This window comes from Schistosoma haematobium, chromosome 2 (genome assembly GCF_000699445.3).
Source record: "Schistosoma haematobium chromosome 2, whole genome shotgun sequence".
Classification (NCBI taxonomy): Eukaryota; Metazoa; Platyhelminthes; class Trematoda; order Strigeidida; family Schistosomatidae; genus Schistosoma; species Schistosoma haematobium.
In genome coordinates this window covers 26,506,486-26,533,207 of record NC_067197.1, presented here as the reverse complement: position 1 = coordinate 26,533,207, position 26,722 = coordinate 26,506,486, and the positions used below count along the sequence as shown (strand labels likewise).

Sequence of the window (26,722 nt, the reverse complement as noted above, 5' to 3'; positions counted from 1 at the left end):
TGATAGAGAGCTGCAATATAAATTTATTTTGCTTACTGAAAATTGAATTTGTTTATACTGTGTCAAATTGTCTTATTTTTGTTTGTTTGAGTCAAGAAAGCGCGCTTTATGACCCTACTGTTAAGATTGCAAAAGCGGGATTTATCAAATGGTTTTTCGGGGGACTATAATTGTACAAAACATTTCAAAAATCAAATCAACGGTTTTCACGCGACTCTAAAAGTGCGTTCAGTTCTCTTTAAAGTATTATTCTCAGCCTTTTTACATCAACCTAATAATTTACATTTTCAGGTCCTAATGTCCGTATCGGTTCACTGAAAGGTATTGTTTTTTATTCCTGTTAACGCTTTTCGTGTGCTTCAGCCTTTATGGACATGTAGTTTGTTTACTGTCTTACTGTTTTTTAAGCGATCTATTCCTTCAGAATATGTTAGCTTTTAATGCGTTCAGTTGAATAAGGTGACCCACTCGTCCCTTTTGGTTAAAAGTTTGTTGATACTGATGTCGTCTTATTAGGAATTCGAGGTGTCGTTCCTTTGTCAGATCAAGCAAGTATTCACGTATGATGTTATTGTTCGGATATTACGTTGACCCCTAATATCATCATACATACTAGTGGCGAGACTCTAATTTATGGACGAGCCAATCAAGCGTTTGAGCAATTTCAATTATTAGGCAATCAGAAGACAGCATAAAGTAAAAATCTATTAAAAGAAAGTAATAATTTACAGTGGATATTCTTCTTTTACATGATTTAAAAACTCGTATGTTAGCATCCTAACCTTAACCCTAAACCGTAACCCTCACCTAACCCTAAACCTTAACCGTATGTTAGCACCCTAATCCTAACCCTAACCTTACCCGTAAGCCTAACCCAATGGACGAGTTTCTATTCCATATGCATTGTGAATGCAGAACCTCTGAACCTTAATCAAACCTTAACAAGTTTTTAAATCATGTAAAAGGAGAATATCCACTGTAATTCACTACTTTCATGTAATATATTTTCACTTTATGCTAACTTTCTTCTGATTAGCTAATAATTGTCAAGGCCACTTAAGATTCGTTCAAAGGTCGTCCTTAAATTAGAGTCTCGCCATACTAGTTTGTAAGTGAATTCTGGTACTTTAAAAAGAATTTGTCGATTTGTTGTCGGTTAGTGTTCTAAGCGGTGAATATTATTTCGCTATGAAAGCAAAGAAGGTAGAATTCTGTACATAGGTCTGCATCTTACGTTGTCCATTCTAACTGCCTCATAATTTTTGGTTGTAACCACAGATAGTCATCTCTCTAACCCCTATATATAGGTCTTTAGCTTATAAACCTGGGTGCTTGAAAATGAATACATGGTGAAAAAACTTCATGACTTGCTTAAGTGAGTTATGCATTCTCAGACAGATCGTTATTTTGAGCTGCAAGCATCTGTAATGTGTGTGCGGCAAACATAATCTCCGTTGAGACTACCGTTTTTTTATAAATCAGGATTACTTTACAAATCAAGGCTAGTTAGCACTTCATTCGGTGGCAGTTGACAAAATGTTTACATTTCTCTATCATACATCTTGGTTCTATCAGTTTAAGAGGATTTCAATTGTTACAAGTCTGCTTACGGCTTTGAATCCTAACAAAGCTTTCACTAGTGTAAATTCTCATTTGTTGCACCACTGTATAATGACAGTGGTTCATCGAAGATGTTAAAGTAAAAAAAATAACTTTGTAGTTTCACTAAACGTTTGCAAAGTACACACTTAACAAAAAAATGCACTTTCTGTATTAGTTTATGACTATCAAGCATGATTTTCGAGTAGTAAACGAAACTTACGCTTGCTTGTGTCAGAACCACTGAGTGGTTGTCGTTAATTTATTGCAAATATCAGGAACTCAGTTGTCTACCTATTTATTTATTCATTTGAACGTAAACATTGGTACAAGGAGGCACCAATTACGTATGTACCACACAACAACAATGTGGCCAGTAGTTTTCATGGATTTGTGTGAGAGCTGTAATATTTCACGAGTGCTCACACCGGAGCAGGTGGTTTTCTTAGAGGGCCACCTCCAGGGCCTTTGACCTAAAGGTATAGTCCACAAGGCAGTGGAACAACGTAAGGAGATGCAGTCGCATGGTAACCGTTGACCAACAATTGGTCCATACGCCTTTTTTCTCTAAGGGTCCTGCACGCCATGTGCACCACGGTTCTCTAACCTCCCTAGGTGGACCCTCCGTATCCACCAACCCGATTACAGCGCTGGACATTCACTTTTCGTCCCCAACTTCGTGAAAAACATCCCGCCGCAAGAAGACAGTGAGTAGGACTTCCTGTCAGTGGCTGTATACGCGTGGCCATGTGAGAGCATTTCGAAAGGGAGAGCTGACTCTCCCCACCCTCGATCGTACCAGGATATTTGGAGGCAGTTGTCTACCAGCCACTTCATCTCTCAAAACTGATACACGTCCCCTTCATGAGTTGTTAATGTCAGTTTTTGGTGATTTATTTTTTACTGCATTAAATCTAGCTCATACTCATCCTGACAGTTTTATTTCTGTAGTTGCTCAATTAACCAGTGGTTCTGTATTCTGATATTCATCTACAATTTGAGGCATTGTTCCATGGACAAATTTTAAAATTTCTCCATTCTCATTTTAAAGATGCAAATAAACTGAACCATGTAGGTAGGTGTAGGTTATCTGGTTGGGGTCCTCGCGATTATCGTGATCAGTGATTAGAGACTTCAGGTGACACTCAAGATCGTTCTCAATAGCTCAGGCATTCACTTTTTGTCTTCCCCTAGAACCTGGTGGCGAAATTCCCTTATACTTTTTGCATATCTAATCTGCTGATACTATTACTACTTCTCTGGGCTTTGTCTTGGTAGTTTTATTCTGCTGTGCTAATAGTTTGTGGCGATTTCAGCTGACGCACTTATCTGGTTTTATGTTGTATATGGCTTGCTGATATTAAGTGTGGTTTAACCAATAAGTCTTCTAGAATCTTGACGGATAGCAAATGGCTGTTAATGCAGTATAACTTGATAAAGTATTCAAATATCTTTAGAAGTAACGGCCGCCCAGTGACTTGAAAAACTATTCAGTAACGTGGCGACTGCCTGCACCAAACCAACGATGGACTCAAATAGACCATATTGCCATCAGTCATCGTTGGAGAGGGTCGGTACAAGATTGTCGCTCATTCTGGAGTACCTGCTTGGACTACGACCACGCCCTAATACGGGCACGCATCTGCTTGCGCCTCACTGGACGCAAAAAGCCACAGTAAAAAGACCCATTAGAACCGAACTGAGTAGCGAGGAAACCAAAAGTAGGTTCCAGGAACAACTGAGGTCACGATTAGGTAGTTCTGAAGACGAGGCTGACCCAGATGTTGCTTGGAATGAAATACAGGCAGCTGTGGAAACAGCAGTGACATCTATTAGCGACTTAAACCACAGAGTTTCAAAGAACCAGTGGATTTCTTCAAAGTCTATCACACTGATGGATTCTCGCAAACTCGTCCCATCAGGTTCTGAACATTATGAAGAGCGACAACAAATCAGATCTAGGTTAAGAAAAAGTCTAAGAAACGACCGTGAGCAGTGGTGGGCAACGAAAGCAAAAGAGATGGAAAAGGCGGCGACTATAGGGAACACAAGACAGCTTTACAGACTAATAAAAGAAACTGGAATTAATAAGTCAAGTGTAAGTGAGATTATATCGGAAAAAGACGATACACTCATCTGCTCCCAGTCCAGGCGTTTAGAACGATGGGCGGAACATTTCAGAGAACAGTTCAGCTGGCCTTCAGCTACTCTACAACTACCCTCCATTCCCAGACAGTGTGAATGGAACATTGAAGTAGGTCCCCCAACTCTTGCTGAAGTTGAAAAAGCTATAGTTAATCTGAAACGAGGAAGGGCAGCTGGTCCAGATGGATTGACTCCAGAGGTCTTTAAGGATGGTGGTCCAATTTTAGCGATTGGGTTGACTAATATTTTAGCTAAGATCTGGGAGTTAGACGTTATTCCATCTGACTGGTCACAATCACTTATCGTCCCAATATATAAGAAAGGGTCAAAATCATCCTGTGACAACCACAGAGGGATTAGTTTAACTAATATAATATCTAAAATACTAGCCTCGATAATTATCAGACGCCTAACTAAGACTCGTGAACTGCAAACACGAGAGAACCAAGCTGGCTTTAGACCTGGTCGTGGCTGCATCGACCACATATTCACCATTCGTCAGATTCTAGAACACAGGCATACTTATCGGCGTCCGACAATGGTGGTCTTTCTCGACTTAAAAGCAGCATTTGACTCGGTAGACTGCGAGATTCTGTGGCAGTGTCTGTCATCGAAAGGCGTACCTCAGAAGTACATAAACCTTGTGAAGGCTGTTTACTCGAACACTACTAGTCGAGTCAGAGCTTATGGCGAACTGTCATCTACTTTTGCAACCTCAAGTGGTGTCCGTCAAGGCTGTCTACTTTCTCCATTTTTGTTTAACTTCATCATAGATCTACTGATGGAAATAACTTTCTCGTCGACTGAATTCTCGGGTATTGATCTCCTACCAGGAGGTCCACTTATCGACTTAGAATACGCAGATGACATAGTCCTGTTTGGTGAAGACGCTGACAAAATGCAGATTCTTCTGGTAGCACTGAGCAACAATGCCAGGATGTTTGGAATGCGCTTCTCTCCCTCTAAATGCAAGTTGTTGCTTCAGGACTGGTCTGCGTTAACACCTGAACTAAGGATAGGGAGTGAAGTAGTCGAACGCGTTGATAACTTCACTTATCTTGGAAGTCTGATCAGCCCTAATGGGTTGGTATCGGACGAAATCTCAGCACGGATTCGAAAAGCTCGATTGGCTTTTGCCAACTTGCGTCACCTATGGCGAAGACGAGATATCCGTCTATCAATAAAAGGACGAGTATACTGCGCGGCAGTCCGTTCTGTTTTAATTTACGGCAGCGAAACATGGTCATTAAGAGTAGAAGACACTCGTAAGCTATTAGTATTTGACCACATATGCTTTAGAAATATTGCTGGCGTCTGCTGGGATCACCGGGTAAGTAATAGTGAGGTTAGACGCAGGGTATTAGGGAATAATGGTAAATCAGTTGATGAGGTTATGAATCTTCATCGACTGAGATGGTTGGGCCACGTGTTACGTATGCCTGAACACCGATTACCACGACGTGCAATGCTATCCGGTATTGGAAATGGTTGGAAGAAAGTTAGGGGTGGCCAAACCAAAACGTGGCATCAGTGCTTGAAGTCACTAACTTCTAGTCTGAGCCATGTTGGTAGATGCAGACTACTTGGTTGGGGTCCGCGTGACTATCGTAACCAATGGTTGGAGACTCTTGGTGACATGGCTCAGAATCGATCACAATGGCGTCGGTGTATACACTCCCTGTCTTTCCTTAAACTAAGAGATTAAAATTGCTTCATATCTTTCTTTCTACGAACCAATTCTTTCTTCTTGTAATATATCTCTATATGCAACCTTTCTCTTACATATTACTACCTTTGACCTAACCACTGCTATGAATCCGGTGTTCATCTTGTTGTGCTGATGCGGTATGGCAACCTGGACCGATGCACATATGTGCCTGGTCCTACGTTGTAGCTGACTGACTGACTGACCAATCTTTATCAATTGAATAGCCTCTATCAGAAGGGGTTTGTGGAGATTTTAGAAATTTCACAGATTGAAATCATGAGTCAGTTAAAGCTAGACCACCATGGAAAACCTGGAAGCACTGGACGGCGGTTTCGTTCTAGTATGGGACTCCTCAGCAGTGCGCATCCACGACCCCGCACCCTGCAAGATTCGAACCCAGGACCTATCAGTCTCACGCCAGGCGCTTAACCAACTAGACCACTGAGCCGGCATCCAATGGTGATAATGTCTAACTTCAACCAATCCACGAAGTTGCGCCACTGTATACCATTGTCCTCAGTGATTTGATATCTCAACAGACCTGGTTGAACTCCACTGATAACGACTTCCCACTAGAACTCCAGGAGTATCTCTTGAGGTCAGTCACTAATGAGCAGATGATTATTAACAGAAGGGGTTTGTGGAGATTTTAGAAATTTCACAGATTGAAATCATGAGTCAGTTGAAGCTAGACCACTATGAATAGCCTCTACTTGTGACATATGTATATATGGTTATTTAAGATGACAAGATTTAGTAGTTAAAGATTTTGAGGGATATTCATGCAAATATTTTTAATCTTTACTTCCTTCAGCTTACCACTGCATTTATCTCGTCTCTATTTTTTTGTGTTTTTGGATGATTTCTTTCTGTTAGTAATACAAAGTATGCTAGCCAACCGACACACTTTTATACCATATCCCTGTTCCTTTTTATTGTCTTCAGATGCGTATTAATTATCACCTATTTTAACATTTTACATCCATGTAAGTCTATCTTAACAATGCAATATCCCATGCATAATTGACAGCTTTACAATGAGCGCTATGCGTATTCTCTTGCGATTAGTCACATAACCTGAAAATTAAGATGATGTAAAAGCTTTACTATCTTCAGTCAGTTTACTGCATATGTACAAACCAAGATAAGATCGATACGTCTTTTAACATAACTTTACAGTTGGGAGTTACTGGCACTTGTAACACGAAACGCTCATCACTGTTCAAGCACCGAAAATAAACCTTTTAGACGTCTTTGGTAATCATTAAAATGTTTGGTCCCCAAGTAGGTGAACGAAATATAGTCGTATGGTGTCTTTAACCGAATCAGGTTTAGATGTCGTTCTTTTCTCAAGATCCCATGTCCATTATTGGTTTAGAATTAATTTTCTAAAATAGACTATACATATTCGCTACCTTTGCTTACGCATCAAAGTATTTTATTTAGTTATGGACGTGTACTCATTACTTCGTACATTTGTAATGGATAGCTCGTACAGGTGCAACTGATGAGATTTCACGTTGTTTGCATCTCTATAAGTCACCAGGGTTGATACTCTCATCAACGATTCGAAACTGTCCCAATTCCATTTTCCAACTCTGCTTATGTTATATGTTATCACTTAGTCTTACACAATGAAATCAATACAACTGTACGTAGTCAATTATTATGTTTTACTTTTTAAGTGAATTCATACGAAATCTGAAACGTAATCTTGTATTTGTTTTATTAACCTATAGTAATTAACATTTGTTTAGTTCTACCGTAATTATGACTTCGTTTTCTTTGTATTAAATGACAGGGTCTGTTTAGAACATACTGACAATGAGTGTCCAAAGTTATGACAGAAAACTTACATGTTCTTCTTTAAAGCGAAATATTCAATTGTTGGAAAGGGCTTCAGGGTGCTTTACATGTTCTATGTGCTCACAAAACAAGGGACTGAATGATGGCCATTTAAATTATCTATCAAATGTATCTCATAAACCTGACTCAAGTACTTCTGATCCCGAAGTTTTTGTTTCACATTTAACGAAGTATCATTCAAATACTGAAAACCATCTATGCCTTTACTGTGACTCCATTGTTCATCGAAATTATTTGATGATTCACATTTCCCAGCACTTACTAACTCCTTCCTCTTCAAAATCTCCGAGAATCTTTTCTTGTCCATCTAAACCTCAGTGTTCTCATGAATTTAGTACTGATCGTTTTCAACATATGCAGATTCACTGGGACACTCAACATAATAGTTCATCTGAGACCCCCAAATTGCAATGCAGTCAATGCATGAATACATTTTCTACATTGTTGGAATGGGGAGAACATATTAAATTAAATCTATGCTCACTTGTACACTGCACTTTCCCTGGTTGCTTTGTGAAATCGCCATCTAGAACACTTATCTTGGATCACTTTCGACGAAAGCATACTGATTTCCTTGATCTCAAAGAAGAAAATTCGTTCCAATTATTTCGCGAAACTTCGGAGGTAGGCTTTTTTTCAATTTCTATGGAATATATACTTCACAACAACGTTTTGAATGTGTGTCGTAGTCATACAATATTTATGTTCGTTGGTTTTGCTATCTGGAAAAGGTCAGTCAGTCGCTACGTAGAAGCTCGTACGTATGTAAATCGGTTCAAGTTGCTATACTCCTATTAACACAGAGAGATAAAATTGCCAGGTCGAATTCCAAAATAGTAGAGACAGTAACAGAATGAGTGGGGATTTTAAGTAATAGAGTATGAATTGGTGAAGTAAAAACATAATTTTTGGTGAATCCAGGATCTCAGTATTTAAGGGAAGACAAAGAATGGGTGCACCTTCGCCACTGCAAACGATTTTGAATTATGTCATTCAAAGTCTAACCACTGGCTACGATAATCACGCGGACTCTAACCAAATAGTCTACACCTATTGACATGGCTCAATTCAGTTGTCAGTGACTTCATGAACTGATGTCATGTTTTGGTTTGGGATCAGGAAAATTTTTAAGGACTAGTTTAGTTCTTTGAATTATGTATTTGTAGATTGCTAGTTTCAACTTGTTGCTCTCCACTTATACAGAAATACTTCCCTATAGTGCTGTAAAGTTTTAGCTATGTACTACTTATCACTGATATCTTAAATAATCTGTGAATGATTTGATGTGATTATTGTACGTTTGTTTGTGGTTTCATCTTTGTTTTCCAACAATGATGTAAGTTTATGAGCGACCCTGTTAAGCATATGATTACTGATTATTGGTATTTGTTATAGTTTCGTAAATTAAGCAGCAGCTTTCTACACACTTAAATGGACATATATTTGTAAATTTTGGAACACTTTAGCTTTTCGGTTTACAAATATGTACCAACTTATTCACCATGTACAGACTTATGTACTCCGTTATAAGTCACACTTTTTATGTAAGGGTTTGTGAATTTCTGGCTCCCCAAACTGAAGTTCGATAGAGCGTTATTTAAAGTAGTTGCAATCTAGAGATCGATAGTTTAATGTCTCAACCACGTAGCTTCCATCCAAATATATTAAAATAAGTGCTCAAACTTTGTACTATCACAGCTTATATATATAGCCATTTTTTAAAGCTTTATTTTGTTCTTACTGTTTAGTTTTTTTTTCTGCAAACTGATTTCTGATATTTGTTCTCGGACTTGTTCTGCTTTTATTTATATTTCAGTTAATTTGTAACCATCTTGTTACAACTGTCGCTAAGTTAGATAATGCATCACAATATGATTGCACTTCCTCATTGACTGTAGTTGATCAGGCCTCTATTGTTAACAAGATATTTTCAGATACGTCCTCTCCATTCGTCTTTCTACTTCGTTGTCCTTATTGTGATCTTACAACTATTCGGTGGATTTATTTTCTGATGCATCCTGCTTCCTGTACAGGTATAAGGGCATATTTCCGTAATCGCCGCCAAGAATCTGAGAAAGTACTGCCTCTAGTTTATCGCTGCCATATTTACTGGTGTTCAAAATGTCAGGTGGTATCTACAGAGCAGAAGTTAATTGCGGAGCATGTTACTTATTCTCATAATCCCAAGGTAGGTTATTTTGCTTTGTCTGTTACCATATACTTACCGATATGTTGCTTTAAGAACAACAATTTTCTTCATTCATATTAACTGTTATTAGATACACATGCAATCAGTCAATCACTTCACAGTTACAGAACCTTTACGTGTACAGCGTCAGGATACTTTCAATTGGTTTTTATTCCTATCAGAGGTCAATGAATCATTTGACACGTAATTTATATGGTTTTCGGATTATGAACAAATCGTTTTCGATTCCAGTCAGAGAAGATAAATTTGGATTACCAGGATCGTAACAGGAGCTTCCTATTCTTATGTATACACTTTACTCCGGAACTGTGACTTATCAAACTATTTATTCTTAGGTGCTGAATAAAATCTGTTTAATTTTTAGGTTTTATTTTATAAGGTGTATTGGTGCACTAAACGATGGTATACAGCATAAATACTGTCCCTGATCAGTTCCATTACATTACATTGTTCAAATTCTCAAGTCATTCAAGTAGATAACTCACCTTCATGTTCAAACAGTTTAATATAGTTTTTAAGAATTTTGATAAATCAATTTTCTAGTTGAGTTCATAAGTCAATTAAGGCTAAACCACCATGGAAAACCTTGATGTACTGGACGGCTGTTCCGTCCGTCCCCATGACCGAAGGTCCTGGGTCCGAATCTCGCGAGCGGGATCGTGGATGTGCATTGCTGAAGTCCTATACTAGGACGAGACGGATATCCGGTGCTTCCAGGTTTTCCATGGTGGTCTAGCTTTGATTGACTCATGTACCCAACTATTAAATTACTACAATTTCCACAAAAACCCCCTTTTGATAAAAATCAATTTTTCTCACTTCAGAATCATTAAATTTGATGGTAGCTGCATCTATTCCTTAATAACTTCCTCGTTTAATTCCCTTATAACAAGGGGTACTTTCTGATGTCATGTATATGATTCCTTAAAAATCAATCCTGCTAGCGATAAAGGTTTATTGCCTTTATTGACCCGATAACTGTAGCTACAACTAAATATATTGGAAAAAGAGACTACTTCTAAGACATCGCTGGTTTAATAACTCTCATGCCTTTTAATTATCTGTTCCTAACATGAGCTCGTAAATACACATGAGGACTCAAACTCCATTTCAAGTATTATTGTATGCTAAATGATTAGCTGGTAGGAAGCCCTCAGATGCCCTGGTATGGCCGAGAGTGGGGTGGGCCCGCCCTCCCTTCCTCTCGAAATGCTCTCACACGGCCACGCGTATACAGCCTCTGCCAGGGAAGTCCTACTCACTGCCTTCTCGTGGCGGGGGTGTTGTTTACAAAAATGAGAGGACGAAAAGCGAATGTCCGGCGCTTTAACCGGATCCCAAACCAATGGTCCACATGGGCTCCATTATCCTGCGGGAACAAATGGCGTATGAACCAATTGTTGGTCACCGCCTACCCTGGGACTGCATCTCCTCACGATGCTCCACTGCCTTGTGGGTTAGACCATTAGGTCAAAGGCTCGGGGTGTGGCCCCCCCAGAAAACCATCTGCTTCGGTCTCGGCACCCGGGCAGTATCATAGCCCACACACACACAAATATGGTGTGGCGCATATATATTTGGTGCGCTCTTCTACCAATATTTATGTGTTGAAATAATAATAATAATAGCTGGTAGGAAAGTTTCCCTTTCCAGTCGGTAAATAATGTCATACATCCGTGTTTATAGAAATTTCATATATATACCCATTTTTATACTTGCTTATTGAAACTGTTAGAAGTTAAAGTGTAACTGCTGGTAAATTATCACTTGTTGAGTAAACACGATAGACTGTTTAGATATACGACCGAATTTCTTTCTACGGACTAGTAATTTGATTGTACAAACTCATATAGTTTCAATATTTTCCTAGATCTCCAACTTTCATAATCCGCATCAAGTTTAGACCTAGTTTCGTCCTTTTTTATAATAGCTTTTAAATGAAACATTAGTGGATGTTTAAATTCTCAAGTTGATATTCAAGACTGAATATTGATCAGTCTCCATCGGCATATGTACATCTCATGGTGATTGCATCGATATGTCCATTTTGTCACACAATTTTTAGAATAAATGGATTGTTTGTATTAGTGGAATCCAAAACACATGTTCAATCATATTTGGGACTCGTCAGCCATATCGAAGCAGCCCACATGGGATGTACACATGCCAGCAAGACTGATCAAAATTCAGACCTGAATGTTAAAGACGGAACAATTCAGTCCATTACTAATAATAATGTAATCCTCGCGCTCACTAAGCAAGTTATTGGTTATTTGGACTCAGTAACTCTGTAGATTCGTTCGAAGTAAAGACCGGTGTCAGGCAAGGTTGCTTACTCTCACCCTTTCTCTTTCTCTTGACGATCGACTGGATCATGAAGACATCAACATCTGAAGGAAAGCATGGGATACAGTGGACAAATAGGATGCAGTTAGACGATCTAGACTTCGCAGATGATCTGGCCCTTCTATCCCAAACGCAACAACAAATGTAGGAGAAAACGACCAGTGTAGCAGCAGCCTCAGCAGCAGTAGATCTCAATATACACAAAGGGAAAAGCAAGGTTCTCCGATACAACACAGCATGCACCAATCCAATCAAAATTGACGGAGACGATTTGGAAGATGTAAAATCCTTTACATATTTGGGCAGCATCATTGATGAACAGGGTAGATCTGATGCAGATGTGAAGGCGCAGATCGGCAAAGCAAGAGCAGCATATTTACAACTGAGGAACATCTGGAACTCAAAGCAACTGTCAACCAACACCAAGGTCAGAATTTTCAATACAAATGTCAAGACAGTTCTACTGTATGGGGCAGAAACCTGGAGAACTACGAAAGCCATCATCCAGAAAATACAGGTGTTTATTAACAGTTGTCTACGCAAAATACTTCGGATCTGTTGGCCGGACACTATTAGCAACAACGTACTGTGGGAGAGAACAAACCAGATCCCAGCGGAGGAAGAAGTGCTGAAAGTGGATAGGACACACATTGAGGAAAGCACCCAACTGCGTCACATTGCAAACCCTCACATGGAATCCTCAAAGCCAAAAGAAAAGAGGAAGACCAAAGAACACATTACACCGGGAAATGGAAATAGACATGAGAAAAATGAACAAGAATTGGATGGAACTAGAAAAGAAGGCGGGGGACAGAATGGGTTGGAGAATGCTGGTCGGCGGCCTATGCTCCATTAGGAGTAACAGGCGTAAGTAAGTAAGTAACTCTGTAGATAACCCGTCGCCGTTTGAAGCTAAAAGTACTGCCTTCCAGTTGCAGTATGAACATCAATACTGTGATACAGGGGAGTCTTAGATAAGAGCAAATGGACATTGTGTTGTATCGTTCGTTACAGTGCATCAACTGTGTCTTAGATTACAGGTTTTTTTATACCCAATTATTCTCGTCATATATGATAATCCTTTAAATCACCTTAATCTCTGTTGAGATTGGAAATAATGTCAGTTTTCTAGACAAATTCCAAAGTAACTCGCATTTCGTCGACTAAATGCTAGCATGTAAAAAGATCTTTTATTCTTTTAGGGATTGGTCAACAAGGGGTAATTAATAATTTCCTTCATAACCTTTTATATTGATCCATTCTCTAAACGTGCCTTAATTATTCATATCTTCAGAACTGAAACTGGACAATGGCTTCGGTATAAAATGAATAAAACTTCCAACATATTTGGCTTTTTTAGTGAAATATTGTTAGTGGTTATAGACCAAGGATTAAAGGATGTTATTTATGTTGCTTCATCTATAAAAAAATCAGTTACAGTTATAGCAAAGGTTTTTAGTCTCATCTGCTCTATGGTACATACATTACATACTGTCTTCCTTCAGTGGTTCTCGTTAGACTATATTAGAGATAGACACTACCTCTAAACAGTAAACTGCATATCGCTGACTTTCGGTTTTGAGTTAATTAGTCTATTTTTGATAATGGAGACGAATAATATCAGTATTTATCATTCAGCCTTATCCAGTGTAATTCTTGACAGTTAGTAAGTTTAATTAATTTAATTTGTTTTTTATACAATAAGCTTGTTATACATCCTCTAGTTTTATTTACCTTTTTGTTTAAAGGAAGCATCAGTCTATCGGGAACACCTACGCGTTTCTTTACTGGATAATGACTCTGAACCGGTTACAACTGATTTATCTCTCAATACTGAACAGAAGTCGGGATCCTCTGCATACGCTCTTGATTATTTTCCTTCTTTTTCCTCAGTTCCTGATGATGATGCAAAGGAAACTGAATCACCTATGAATCTTGCAGCTTTGGCCCGACCTACTGCACCAACGTTAATGAGTTTAACTAACCGAGTTCAACAAACGCCACCAAGCAATGTTCATACAGTCTCTATTGATCAGTCTTCATCTAATAATAACGGTATGATAGTTAGTAACAGTTTAACCAGTATTCCAGCAAGTTCACCAATGAATATAATAAATAACGCTTCTGGAAACTTAAGTGCATGTGATGCAGCCTCAGCTGTTGCTGCTATGGCTGCAGCAGCTCTTTCAGGTTTGACAAACTTCAACATAAATAATGCTGTTCCGAATTCAGTCAGTACATTTTCAAAATCATTAGCTTGTGATATTTCATCTCCAATACCAATTCAGCCTAAACCCAGCATTCTGTCTACGGAATCACTAGATCCAATTCAAGATAGTAAAGAAGTCAACAATAATGATGTATTGGGTTCTCAGTCCAGCGACTCCTTAGACTCACTAGACAAATTTGCTGATGATAACCTGTCGTCGGATGAAATTATTCGTGGATGCGAAGGTTTAGTTTCTTTTCCATTCGATGAATGTAAATTCCGCAGTGAACTACGTGTACAATTGCAACCTCATGTAATAGATTCATTAGTTTTAAAAATGAAGCAATTCTCCTCTTACTTTGTCCGGATTTTAGGGAAGGAAAATCATCGTCGTATCCCGGTTTGTCCAGAATGTGATAAAGTGTTTCCATACGGTCTTGGTGATTTTAAACGACATTTACTTACAGTGCATCTGGAAGTCCCCAGAGAACATTTGAAAGATTGTTTGCGTTTTACTTATCTGCCCAAAAGTGAGGAAAGGTTTCAGGAAGTTCAAGAACAGCTCGCTATGCGTCAGATGAAGCCTCGTGTCCTCGAGATTGGGCGCCGTCGTATTCCTTTACCATACTCAATACGTGTTTTACGAAGACTGACCGCCCATCTTCCTATTGCCACGCGAGAATTCCTGGAGCAAAAGATGCAGTTGTACTGTCGCCTGTCGGTTATAGTCGATACACGCGGAGGGTTTCGGCGGTACAAATGCAACCATTGTTCTTACTCATCACCACATGCCCTGGCTGATGTGAGGAAGCATATATTGGGGTCTCATTGTGGTATATCGACTAAACATTTTCGCCACTGTCTCCAAGCATCCCGCCTGGATCCTGTTGAATTTACTTTGTTCTCTGATGAAAAGTTAGCTCGTCTCGCTAGAGATTTTTTACATAGACGTCTGGTTTCAAATAATCCAACCAGCCCAAACGCTTCACCAAATCCAGTAGATGAGAATCATCCTATTTCTTCTGAGAGTCCTTCTACGACTTTGGCTACAGCGTTGAATAGTTTGTCTTGTACACAAGACTCGTATGGCTCTAATTTTATTGCCGTTGTTCCGGGTTCCAAAACCAAAGTTACTGTAAGAATTCGACCCCTGGTGCCTCCAGATTTTCATCCTCCTAATTCTACGAGTCCTATCCAATCAACTGATGATCACATCAATGGTTCCCCTGTTACATCTAATATAGAACAGTCGACAACATCTAACTCAAGTGTGGATTTAGCTTCACTCCCATCTATACCAGGAATAGAAGGCGCTGATAAGGTTGTTGATCTTGCCTTGCCATTTTCTGAACCAGTTCTTCGTCATTTGTTGGAATCCTCTGGTGCTCCTGAACACCATATAGAAGACATAGTATCGAAAATGCGCGTATATTCAACTTACAAAATGAGCCGAATATGTCGTAATGATCGCACTATAGCTTTCCGCTGTCCATGTGGGCGTCTTTTTATCACTACTCGACAACCTGACAGTAAAATTCGCGCCGCAACATTGGCTGATAGTAGGCGTCATGTGATGGGTGTTCATGCTCGTATTCCAAATGTATTTATCACCATTTGTTGCCAGGCTTCTCGTATTACTAGGGAATATGATTTTCAAATCTATCCTGATGATATGCTTCTTCGACTAGCTATGGACAGACCCATTAAACTTAATAATCTTCCTAATGTTGGTCCTCCTGACGTAACCACTACCAGTATGAATGGTCGTTCAGCACCATCTAGCTTCGCAAAACCTTTGAAAGAATTGGCTCCTTATCCTTCTGTGCCTACAACAGCACTTCAGCAGTCGATGAATACTCACTCTGTTTCATCTTCGCCTCGAACACAAATCACAGATGTTACTGAAACAGACTCAGTAAGTGAAGGGACTGATACCGGTGCAGCAAGTGGTTCAATTTGTCATGATGATTCACTCACTAAATATGACAGTAATGAAAATGATGATAAAGAAGTTTCAGATATTGATCCTAAAAAGATGCAGAAAGAAGTGGAAGATCCGCTTGCACAATTAAATGCTGTCCAGGCTTCTGGTGCAGAGGAAGTGGAACGTGTAATTGATCTTCCATATTCATCCGAAGCTTTAAAAACTTTAGTACAAGGCTACTGTCCACCCAACTATTTTCCGGTTCTTGAGGTTTGTATAGCTTGCTGTTTGCTTTAATCATAGTATTTGCGTAAATTAAGCCTTTTAACAGTGTTGGTACTTAAGCATCCGAATAATCTTGAATCGAAGAAAAATCTGTATTTTCATTGTTTTACGTAGTACCATCCTTTTCATCCAAGTCAATCCAACAGTTAAACTTGTTTGATAACAATATTTTAATCACGCTGTATCTTATTCCTATAGTTACAGGGTGTTTTATTACTCAAACCACTCACAAGCATCAATTTTGATCGATCAAAGTGTCTTTTATCATCGAGAATAAAACTTTGAAGAGCAGATTATTATATAAATCCCTGCACAGCTGCTGTACCATATTTATGTAAAGTAGAATAATTATTGATAACTATTATTCCAAAAGTGAAAATGTTTGCATTTTTCACGTTTTCTGTTATCTTTTTTATAGTATTTACATTATTGATCATAGATAAATGAAACGTTGATTATTTTACAGGCTAAAATGGGTGTCTACAGTTCACTAAAAGTGTACATTACCAGACGGCGAGGTAGGAGATATTTCTGCTGCTCTGGTTGTTCCTCATCTTCACCACATGGAATGGGTGACATTCGAAAGCACATACTGGGTGTGCATGCTAAAGTACCGGAACGCTACAAAGCTGCTGCTATGCATTGTAGCCGCCTCAGTCGTGAAGATAACACTCTATTACCAAATCATGTTTTACTTCACTTGGCTAAAATGAAATGGAAAGGAACTGTGATTAAACCACTGTCTGAAATGGACCTCAGTCAGTTTGGATCTCGTCGTGCATCAGCTGTTGGTTTACCTCGCCCATCAGGCCAGTTTGCGTCTCAGGTTTATCAACCTACTATCCACCGAGAAGTTGTGAGTTTTAATCGCCCTGAACATTTTTCTTCCAGTCCAAGCAAACATCCAGTGAATAAAAGTTTGTCAAAGGTAATCGAAATCATGTAGTAAATAGCAAACTGTTTTTCTTGAAATTGTGCACTAAAGTACTTAAATGAGAAATGTAGTTTTTCACAGATACATTGAATATCATTGTTAATAATTTGATAACTAAGAGGTTTCGCTGTCGACCTTACATTTTGCTTATTTATTTAGCCTTATTTTGCGACAATGACATCTTGTGATCGAAATTCAATATAAAATAAAAATAATTACATTATTCTTTCGTATGAATAAAATAGGTTTGGAAAGTACTTGTAGGTTACATGTGCAGGAATAGCAATCATTATTACAGATTATCCTGGAAAGTTACTCATATTTACAAGCGGAGTTGGGAAAAAATCTAATGATATTACTGATGAGACTATAATGTATAGACTACCTTTGAGCATCGCTAAGATGACCTTGGAATGTCCACCTACTTACTAGGGTTAAATGAAGGTTATAGAATTAGTGTGAGGAATTAGGATTAGGAATTAGATTTGATGTTTTCTTCACGAATTGGCATCAGCTATAATACTAAAATGATGTTTAAACATATTAGTGAATAAATTTCGCACCAAAATTCAAGACCTGCTATCTTAAATATGATTGGTTCGTCCATAAGTTATAGTTTTGCCGATATTACTTTTATGAGATTTGACTTGTAAAGTTTCACAATGTTTATTTTTGAAAGACACTTAACAGAAAATAACACGTATATCCTTCTGGTATAGTTAATTTGGAAAATATATTTGAATACTTTAATACAGTTGTCATTCATCAACAACGTAGAACCTACTCCTACACCATAAAACATCGCTCGTCAGGGCAGTTGGTCGTTGGGCATAGGTAACACATGTCCCAGCTATCTCAACCGATTAAGTTTCACTACTTCATCAATTGATTTGCCATCCTTACCTAGTACCCGTTTCCTAACAACTGAGTTACTTACTCGATGGTCCCATGATATACAAGCAATGTTTCGAAGACACCTATGGTCGAATACTAGTAACCTACGAATATCCTCTACTCTTACCGGTCATGTTTCACTGCTATAAAGTAGGACGGAACGAACTGCTGCACAGTAAACCCGTCCTTTGGTTATTCGAGCCTTCTGTATCCGTGCTGAGATTTCGTCAAACACCAAACCACAAGGGCTGATGAGACTCCCAAGATAAGTGGAGAGGTCGACACGCTCAACTACTTCACTCCCTATCATTAGTTCAGGTGTCGATGCAACCCGATCCTGAAGTAAAATTTTGCATTTCGAGGAGGAGAATCGCATCCCGAACATGCTTACATTGTTGCTTAGAGTGGTCATAAGACTCTGCATTTTGTCAGCGTCTTCACCAAATAAAACTATGTCATCAGCATATTCTAAGCCAACAAGTGAACCTCCTGGTAGAAGTTCAACCCCTGGAAATCTAGACGAGGAAAGTGTTATCTCTAAAAGTACGTCGACGACAAAGTTGAACAAGAATGGAGAGAGTGGATAGCCCTGACGAACACCACTTGAGGTAATCAATTCTGATGACAGTTCGCCATAAGCTCTCACTCTACCAGTTGTGTTTGAGTAGATAGCCTTTATAAGGTTAGTGTACTTCTTTGGTACTTTTTTCAGTGACAAACACTGCCATAGAACCTCATGATCAACAGAGTCGAATGCCGCCTTAAGGTCGAGAAATGCTACGATTGTTGGACGTCTGAATGTGTGTCTATGTTCTAGGACCTGACGTAGTGTGAATATCTGGTCTATACAGCCACGTACAGGTCGGAAACCAACATGGTTTTCTCTAGTCTGTTCTTCACAAGCTTTAGTTAAGCGTCGAATTATTATTGAAGCTATATTAGTCCAACTAATTCCTCTGCGATTGTCACAAGAGTTGACTCGAATAGTAGTTACATAAACCACTGGATTAACTATCCATAATTCTCAATGTTATTTGCCCCAAAAATAATTATAGTAGTCACTGATTTTTCATCAGTCAGTTACAACGTAAGACCAGGCACATATGTGCAGCAGTAATTTTTCATAGTTGCTGAGGTTTTTTCTGAACTGGTTTGTTCAGCGATAAAAACACGAGTGTTAAGTTCTATAAAAAAAGTCAGCCGTCTTTTGGGCAAACTCGTTCTCAAGGTTGTACATACACTAAATATTCACTTTTCCCATAACGATAATCAATATACTTGTTTAAAATAAGCGTTAAAAAGTTGTTTTATTGAGCATATTAACGAAATCACAAAAAAATGTTTTTTTTCTCAATTAAGAAACTGGAGGTATGGTTTTCAAGACCTTAAATATTCATCAAGAATATCATAGGCGTTAAATAAAGAATAATAATTATGAGAAAGAGTTGGTTAACATGATTAAAAATGTTGAGATTAAAACAAAGTGTAATCAGAGTGAGTTTGGAAAGAAAAGATATTGGTTAGGATTAAAACGTCACCAGAGAAGAAAAGAATGAAAGGTTAGGGGTCTTGGAAAACTACATTTTAAGACTATAATAGAATGAGAAAAATTAAGTAATTGCTTTTCGTATACACAGTTCTGGTTTCTGTAAATGTATTACAGCAAAGACTACAATAATGCTAACTAACTAACAGCTCACTATCTTTTGATAATGTACTGATTATTTATCGTTGAATGGGCATTTTCTAATCGAAACTAATCCACCAATCACTGTCTTTTTTCAAATGTATGTTCACTCTGTGATTCGTTGAATGGTTCATATTTATTTATAATAGATTATCTTTCCCTTTTGCTTTTATCCATCATTGGTAAAGTCAGATAATTTAATGACTGTTATTAGTGTAAGAGATTCGTGGAGATTGTAGAGTTCTCAAAGTTTGAATCTCTTACCCACAAACTTGCATCCGGTAATCAAACCCGGGACTTTCGGTATCACGCATGAACGCCTTACCTTTAAATCACTTAGTGGATTGTAGGTCCAAATGGAAATTCTAAAATGAGCTTTCTGTGCGTCGTGAATTTTAAGTATTCTGTAGCCAAAATACTTCGTTAAAACTATCTTTCCCTAACAGTTTTATTACATATATACCGTAATCATAGGGATAAATTAAATCAAATTCGCTGTATTACAGTAATCATAAGATTTATATATATTCGTGTTTCTTATAAACGCTTAAGTGTCATTTCAAATTATTTTTAAACCTACAGAGACGAGGCCTACATCAAGTAATGTTTCAGTAATCCCTAAAATATTTTATTAGGTGCCAAAAATCTTCTAATGGGCAAAAAATCATGTTTTCTTTAAAATTGAGTATTTCGTTTAAATAAATTACCTCTCACATGAATGTTAGTATATATGGCAAAAGAAATACACATTTGCTTTAGGATTTAACTGGTTTTGTAATCTGTTCAAATCGACATACTAAACCATAATTTTCATTATGTGTACTGGTTAATTTGACTTGCTTTTAAACAAGGTTTTTTAGGAGTAGCGCTTTGATCCTGGTTTTTGGTTTATGTACTATTGACTCAGTGATTTAATTTGAAACCACTTTTATCAGAGATTACTAGTATTCGATCATGAATCCCTTCGAGACACTTCTCACTTATATTGGAATAATAGGATTAGCAATTCTGAGGTTAGACTCAGAGTACTAGGTAAGAATTGCAGATCGACTGATGAGGCAGCTAATATTTGTCAATGAAGATGATTAGGACATGTATTACGTATGCTCATTTAACAGCTACCCAAACGCGCGTCGACAGTTGGTGTAAAAGGTTGGAATAAAGTTTGGTGCGACCAAAAAAAGACATGTCATTAGTTCATGAAGACACTGTTAGATTGAGTTATGAGGGTAGGTGCATACCACTTGGTTGGGGTCCGCGTTATTATCGTGATCATTAGTTGGAGATCAGGTAGTATAGCTCAAAATCATTTACAGTAGAACAGGTTTTTTCATTCTTTGTATCCCTCTAGATCCCATGCTTCTAAATTCACTGATTTACATTTCCTCGAAATGTATTTTCAGAGCCTAATCGCTTCAATCACCACACATACTGTTGCTACTTCTGCTATTCTGGGATTTGCCCCAACAAGTTCATTGCTAATGGAATAGCGCATTCGCCTATGTACACATACCAGGTTCTACGTTGCATATGGCTGGTCGACTACATTAAGGTACTATAATTCCGTGTTCACAGCAGATATGAAACCCAATAATTTTAGTCAAGTTATTTGCGACTTCATCCACACGATAATTTGTTACGTAATAATTAGGGCGTATAACAGTTCTAGTCGCTAAACATTTATATTAAACACATCATGGGGTTGGCCCATTTTATGTTTAAAATATATTTTCAATAAATCAGTCCCTTTTATTTCCTTATTTCTTCCCTCCAAAAGTTTTTTTTTAAATTTGCATGTATGTATCCACCTATTTTGTTTAAGCTTCAAACAATAAAATTAGAACTGAATGGTGAAATTTACTTGATTTAAATCACAAATTGGGAACTTTGAGGCAACTGTTGAAAAGCTTTTCTAAACCGTATATAAAATTTTACATGAAGAATCTGGTCTGATATGTTAGCAAAATGTTACTGCACTGTTTGAAATCGTGATAGAATTGTAAATCCTTCCCAACTACTCCTTGTCTCGTTCCTGATACAGATATACATATTTTTGGTACACTAATAAATAACACCAGCAAGACAGTCATATGCTACTCTAAAAGTTGGATATTCAGCACCATGGTAGAAATAGTTTTGAATGTAAAATTTTGCTCTTTTTTAACTAAAGATATTCAATGAATATTTCAGTTGTCGGCAACACTGTATGAGTAATGTTGTTAATGTCGCTGTACGCTTGCATATAGTGGAAATCATTCAGTAAATAATGCCGTTTTGAACAAGTTCTATTCACGTCACCTTCGTAGCTTTCATACTAACCACTGTTTACTGACACCGACTTTGTAAAGACTGAATGGTTTACGAATGAATGTTCATTATTATAGGTTAACATCTGTTAACAGGTAACTCTTAGAATGCTGACGTAGACGTTATGCGTAACGGTGAATTCGAATATTTTAGAACAGAAACTAATGACTAATATGATGTCATGTTCTTCATAAATACAATGTGTCTGGGTTACTTTCTTATGTGGATTGGATTCTATGCTTATCACACACCTTTGCGATTTAGTTCTGTGTGACATGTTTCTTGGTATTGTATTTTACCAAATATTGTTGGGTTATAAGTATAATAATAACTTTTGTTGTGTCGACTTTCATACAAATTTCTGTTTTCGCGAGTTGCTTATTAATACGTCCGAACACAGTTCGATCACAATTCAAAAAGTTTGTAGTAAAATATTATCTTTTAAAGGATAATTTCATGTCATTTGTCTTTTTTACGAGAGTGATTTAATAATTAAGTAATTCTTTTCTCGTTTTACTCAAGATGTCTGCTCAAGATGCTGGAATCGTAGATGAAAGCGAAGCCACCGATCCAAACAGAACAGGAGGGAATTTACCAGAAGAAGATAGGACTAACGAACATGAAAGTGAAGAGGTGAATGGAAATTCTAGTGTCGTTGATAATCATGATATGGATTTACCCAAAATACCAACTAACATTTTCCACAATTCAATTGATTACCAATTGAGTGATAATAGTTTCGATTTGTCAAGACCAGCTAAAATATTACGGCTTAATGATAGTGCTGATGATGACAATACTCTTATTGTATATCCATTGCAAATCAATGGTATTTCTTCTGTTCATAGTTCTCATGAAAATATCTCTGGGTTATGTAATCCCTTTCCAGCTATTCAAATATCTAATACACCTGTATTTGAAGCACAAAACAAATCAACTATTACTCTTAGTGGGTCTAGCCGTCGTAAGCCTAATAAAATGCACTTAGTACAGCTAAGACCAGATTATTATTCAGAGTCGAATTTCCAGTCGATTCATTCAATTAATCCTCTGGTAGACAATTCTACAGTTTCCTTATCAAATCAACAGTCTAATGACACAAATTCAATGCATTCTCAAATAACAAATACTGATAATAATAGTATTGTCGGAACAGACTGTGATCACCTTACTAAAATCAATCATCCACCTGTTAATTCGGTACACAATCGTATAGGTGTATAAATAATTTTTCATATTCATATCTATCACAATGATATATAATGTTTCAACTCTGGCAGTAGTATTTTGTTTTTTGCGTACTATGTTTGTGTGAAAATGTTAAAATTTCTTCCTCAGACATATATATGCATATGTACATAATTTACTTATTTTGTTGAATAGATATGTCTGCTTGTTTGTATTTTTGGATATCATTATGTTTCATTGCAATTTTCTTGACGTTTTTCTAAATTATTTTTGTGTATTTGCTGTTTGCGCATTATAATGTTTTCCACTAATGTAATTACATGTGGTTTTTTTTCTCTTATGTCCTTTTACACATTTACTTTCTCTTATTCTCTCATGTGTTGTGTTTAACTCCGGTTGAACCTTTTCTTCATGCATATTCTTTTGTTTATATCAGTATGAATGTAGGTTTACGTGGTTTGTTAACCTACAGTGCAGCTGTAGTAACTAATTCAGGTGTACTGTTCCTTAGAACAACTACCTCGATGTGGTATTCGCTACTCTCTTTTTCTTTCCCATACATTATGTATTTTCTATTGATATGTAGTTGATCATTCAAACTTGTTTTACGGCTAATGATAAAGAAAATAGTTGGAGCGCATTTAATCTTTTAACCAGTGGCTTATGCTGTGAACTCACTAATTTCTCATACAAATTCTGTTTGGTAACTTTCTCTAAATAAATATTTCTCAACAATTAAGTTGAATAATACTATTGTGTGTGTTCCTTCTCCGGGATATTCTTTCCCTCAAACTTGTTTATGTTATGTAACAGCATTTTTTTCTCAATGTAATATTTATCCCATATATTTATTATTTGTTTATGTATAATGTAGTTGATATTTAATGACATTCTATTGCTGATTTTGTTCTTGTTTTAAAGTCTAGTCGTTGAGATGTTAAAAAGCGATCAATACACTATAAGAAATATATTATAAAATGAAATGTTATTTTTGTCTGTCTCTTGTTTGACTGTTCAATTAAGTGTTTCGATCTACTACAGCTTGTTTTATTTCAGAGAGATATTCAAACCATTTTTCCTTTTGTAAACCAGTTTATCTATTTGTTCCATTCAATATTCAGTTGTATAATAAATAATAGTTAATGCTTTATTCATATTATTTCTCTTGATCTCTACCATTTTGTTCTGTTTTTAATTATTGAATTTGTTACATTCAACATTGGAATTTGTACATTCTGCACAAAATAACTATAGTTAACGTTATTGTATGCATGTATACACCATTTGCAATACTGCTGATGATAATAAAACAACATCTACTAATGATGATAACCTTGTGCACATTTATTATAATTCCGTTTCGTAACAAATTTATTATTTAGTAATAAATTTTTGATTGATTTATTTATATTCTGTTTTTTTGGTTGTGTTTTGTTTTCTAAATGTTTCGTTGCATTTTTCAACTGTTTATACTTTCCATGTATGTATGAATCAGAGGTGGTGGTAGTATATTGCTACTGTCTTATTTTGAGCTCAGTCACTTTTGTTAAAATGTATTACTTTGTTTGTTTGCTTCTTTTTTCTGATCAGTTGTTAATTTGCCCCATTTTTGTTGTTGATAGCTATTAGGTTTTCCTTTCCATGTTCTGCTTTTACGTATTATACTTAAATACAGTTATACGCATATATATATATATATATATATATATATATATATATAATTATATATGCTATTTACAAAAATGTTTACACTTCAATACATGTATACAAATAATGGGATATATATCTGTAATTTCGTAACTGATTATATACATATATATGATCTTTTTATCCAAACTGCTGAAAAATATATTAGTACAATTTTCAAAAGTTCATGATTTATAAATATTGCTTTTGCTCGGTTTTCCGTCTTAAGAGGGACTTGTACATGTTAGATAATGAAATGAGACTAATAGATATTGTTAGCTTCAATGATATGTGAAATCGCATATTTTCACAATACATTCTTCGAAATGTAAAAATTTGGTTATCTAATAGCTAGTAGTTATTCATTTAGAAATCTCTATCTCTGGTACTGATTAATTTATCGGCGGAATTCGCGTTGGATACAAAGTTCTACTTACAAAAAATAGATTCTTGTTTGAAATGCTTATTTTGTTTCTTGACATTTTGGTCAAAAATTGTGTCTAAAACACGATATTTAGAGATATCATTTCATCAGAAAAAATGTTCTTAGGTACTGTTTTCGATGAACGACGTTGAGTTGCTTTTAGTATGGAAAAGAATAATGTATTAATTTAATTAACTGTATTGTATCACTACATATATTCTGTTACTCAATAATTCGACCCAACTTCCTTCTGATCAACGATGAAACACAAATGAAATTGATTATTATACTATTAGATGATTACGCTAATAAAATATTGAGATTATTAACCAATTCATTTTAATTATGGCTTTGAAATTTTATGATAATATTAACAATAAATGCAAATTTAGGTAAACTGGAAAGAGCTATATTTATATATATACCTGTACACTGTGACAACTTGTACTCTTGATTATTCCCATCTTTTTTGTTTTGTATGTAATGTTCGACTCTATTGAAATGTAATCATTTACCATAACATCATGATTCAAAAACACTTCTTATGACCAGTTCTATTGACATAAGTCTAATTTCATTGATCCCGGAAATGTCGTGTACTACAAAAGCATAAAACATAGCTAACCAGTTTTCCTCGGTAGTGTTCAGATATTTTAAAAGCTTATAATGCTGCATTGATAACACTGTCATATTTAAGGGTTTATTCAGTTGACAGCTTCTCGATATTTTGACACTCCTCGGTTGTGAGACCAGAGTTGTTGCAAATTATCTCTGCTGTTTTCGCAAAAGTTTTTATCTATATTTCGTTAGTTAGTGTCTCAGCTCACGTACATGATTAACGAGGTCTGTACCTGTCAGTGCTTGAAACCTGTTGAATTCATTATCCATTTCAAAATCCATATGTTCAACTTTTCCACACTATTTTATCATTTGTTACTAAATAAAGACAATAAATTAATGAATTACCTGGTTTCTTAGTTTATGTTATGTGAATCTTCCGAAATATGATTTTTGTGATCGACTGTTTTACGAATGTCGAATTATCATGAAAACTTTTATGACGAGTTCATTCGTAATATTATCATGGTAGTTATTCTTTCGGTCTATAAAATGCAAATGTTAATTCCTGTATATAGTTTGGTGTGATAATGAATATATGTTACAGGAATTTCTAATTGCCTACCGCTTAGTCTAACAGTAAACAAAATTATTCACTACAAAAATACTTATCTAATACATTATTCTACAATATATGGAAAACTAACAAGGTCTGTCTATTCACAATTCAAAAGTTTGAATACACAGACCACA

General features: G+C 36.6%; 1 protein-coding gene across 2 annotated transcripts; it reads left to right on the top strand.

Moving 5' to 3' along the window:
- The first annotated feature begins 75 nt into the window (after positions 1 to 75).
- On the top strand, positions 76 to 25,564 carry MS3_00006590 (uncharacterized protein). 2 transcript variants are annotated; one of them, XM_051214748.1, is made up of 6 exons: positions 76 to 321; positions 7,254 to 7,942; positions 9,135 to 9,506; positions 13,622 to 16,276; positions 16,758 to 17,219; positions 22,636 to 25,564. In XM_051214748.1, exons 2-6 carry the CDS (start codon positions 7,277 to 7,279, stop codon positions 23,335 to 23,337), a joined length of 4,857 nt encoding a protein of 1,618 aa, XP_051067938.1. In that variant the 5' UTR covers positions 76 to 321; positions 7,254 to 7,276; the 3' UTR covers positions 23,338 to 25,564. The 2 variants fall into 2 exon arrangements, with proteins under 2 accessions (XP_051067938.1, XP_051067937.1); XM_051214747.1 differs by lacking the exon at positions 76 to 321 and having other exon boundaries at positions 5,225 to 7,942; positions 9,135 to 16,276; positions 16,758 to 25,564.
- Positions 25,565 to 26,722: the final 1,158 nt, after the last annotated feature.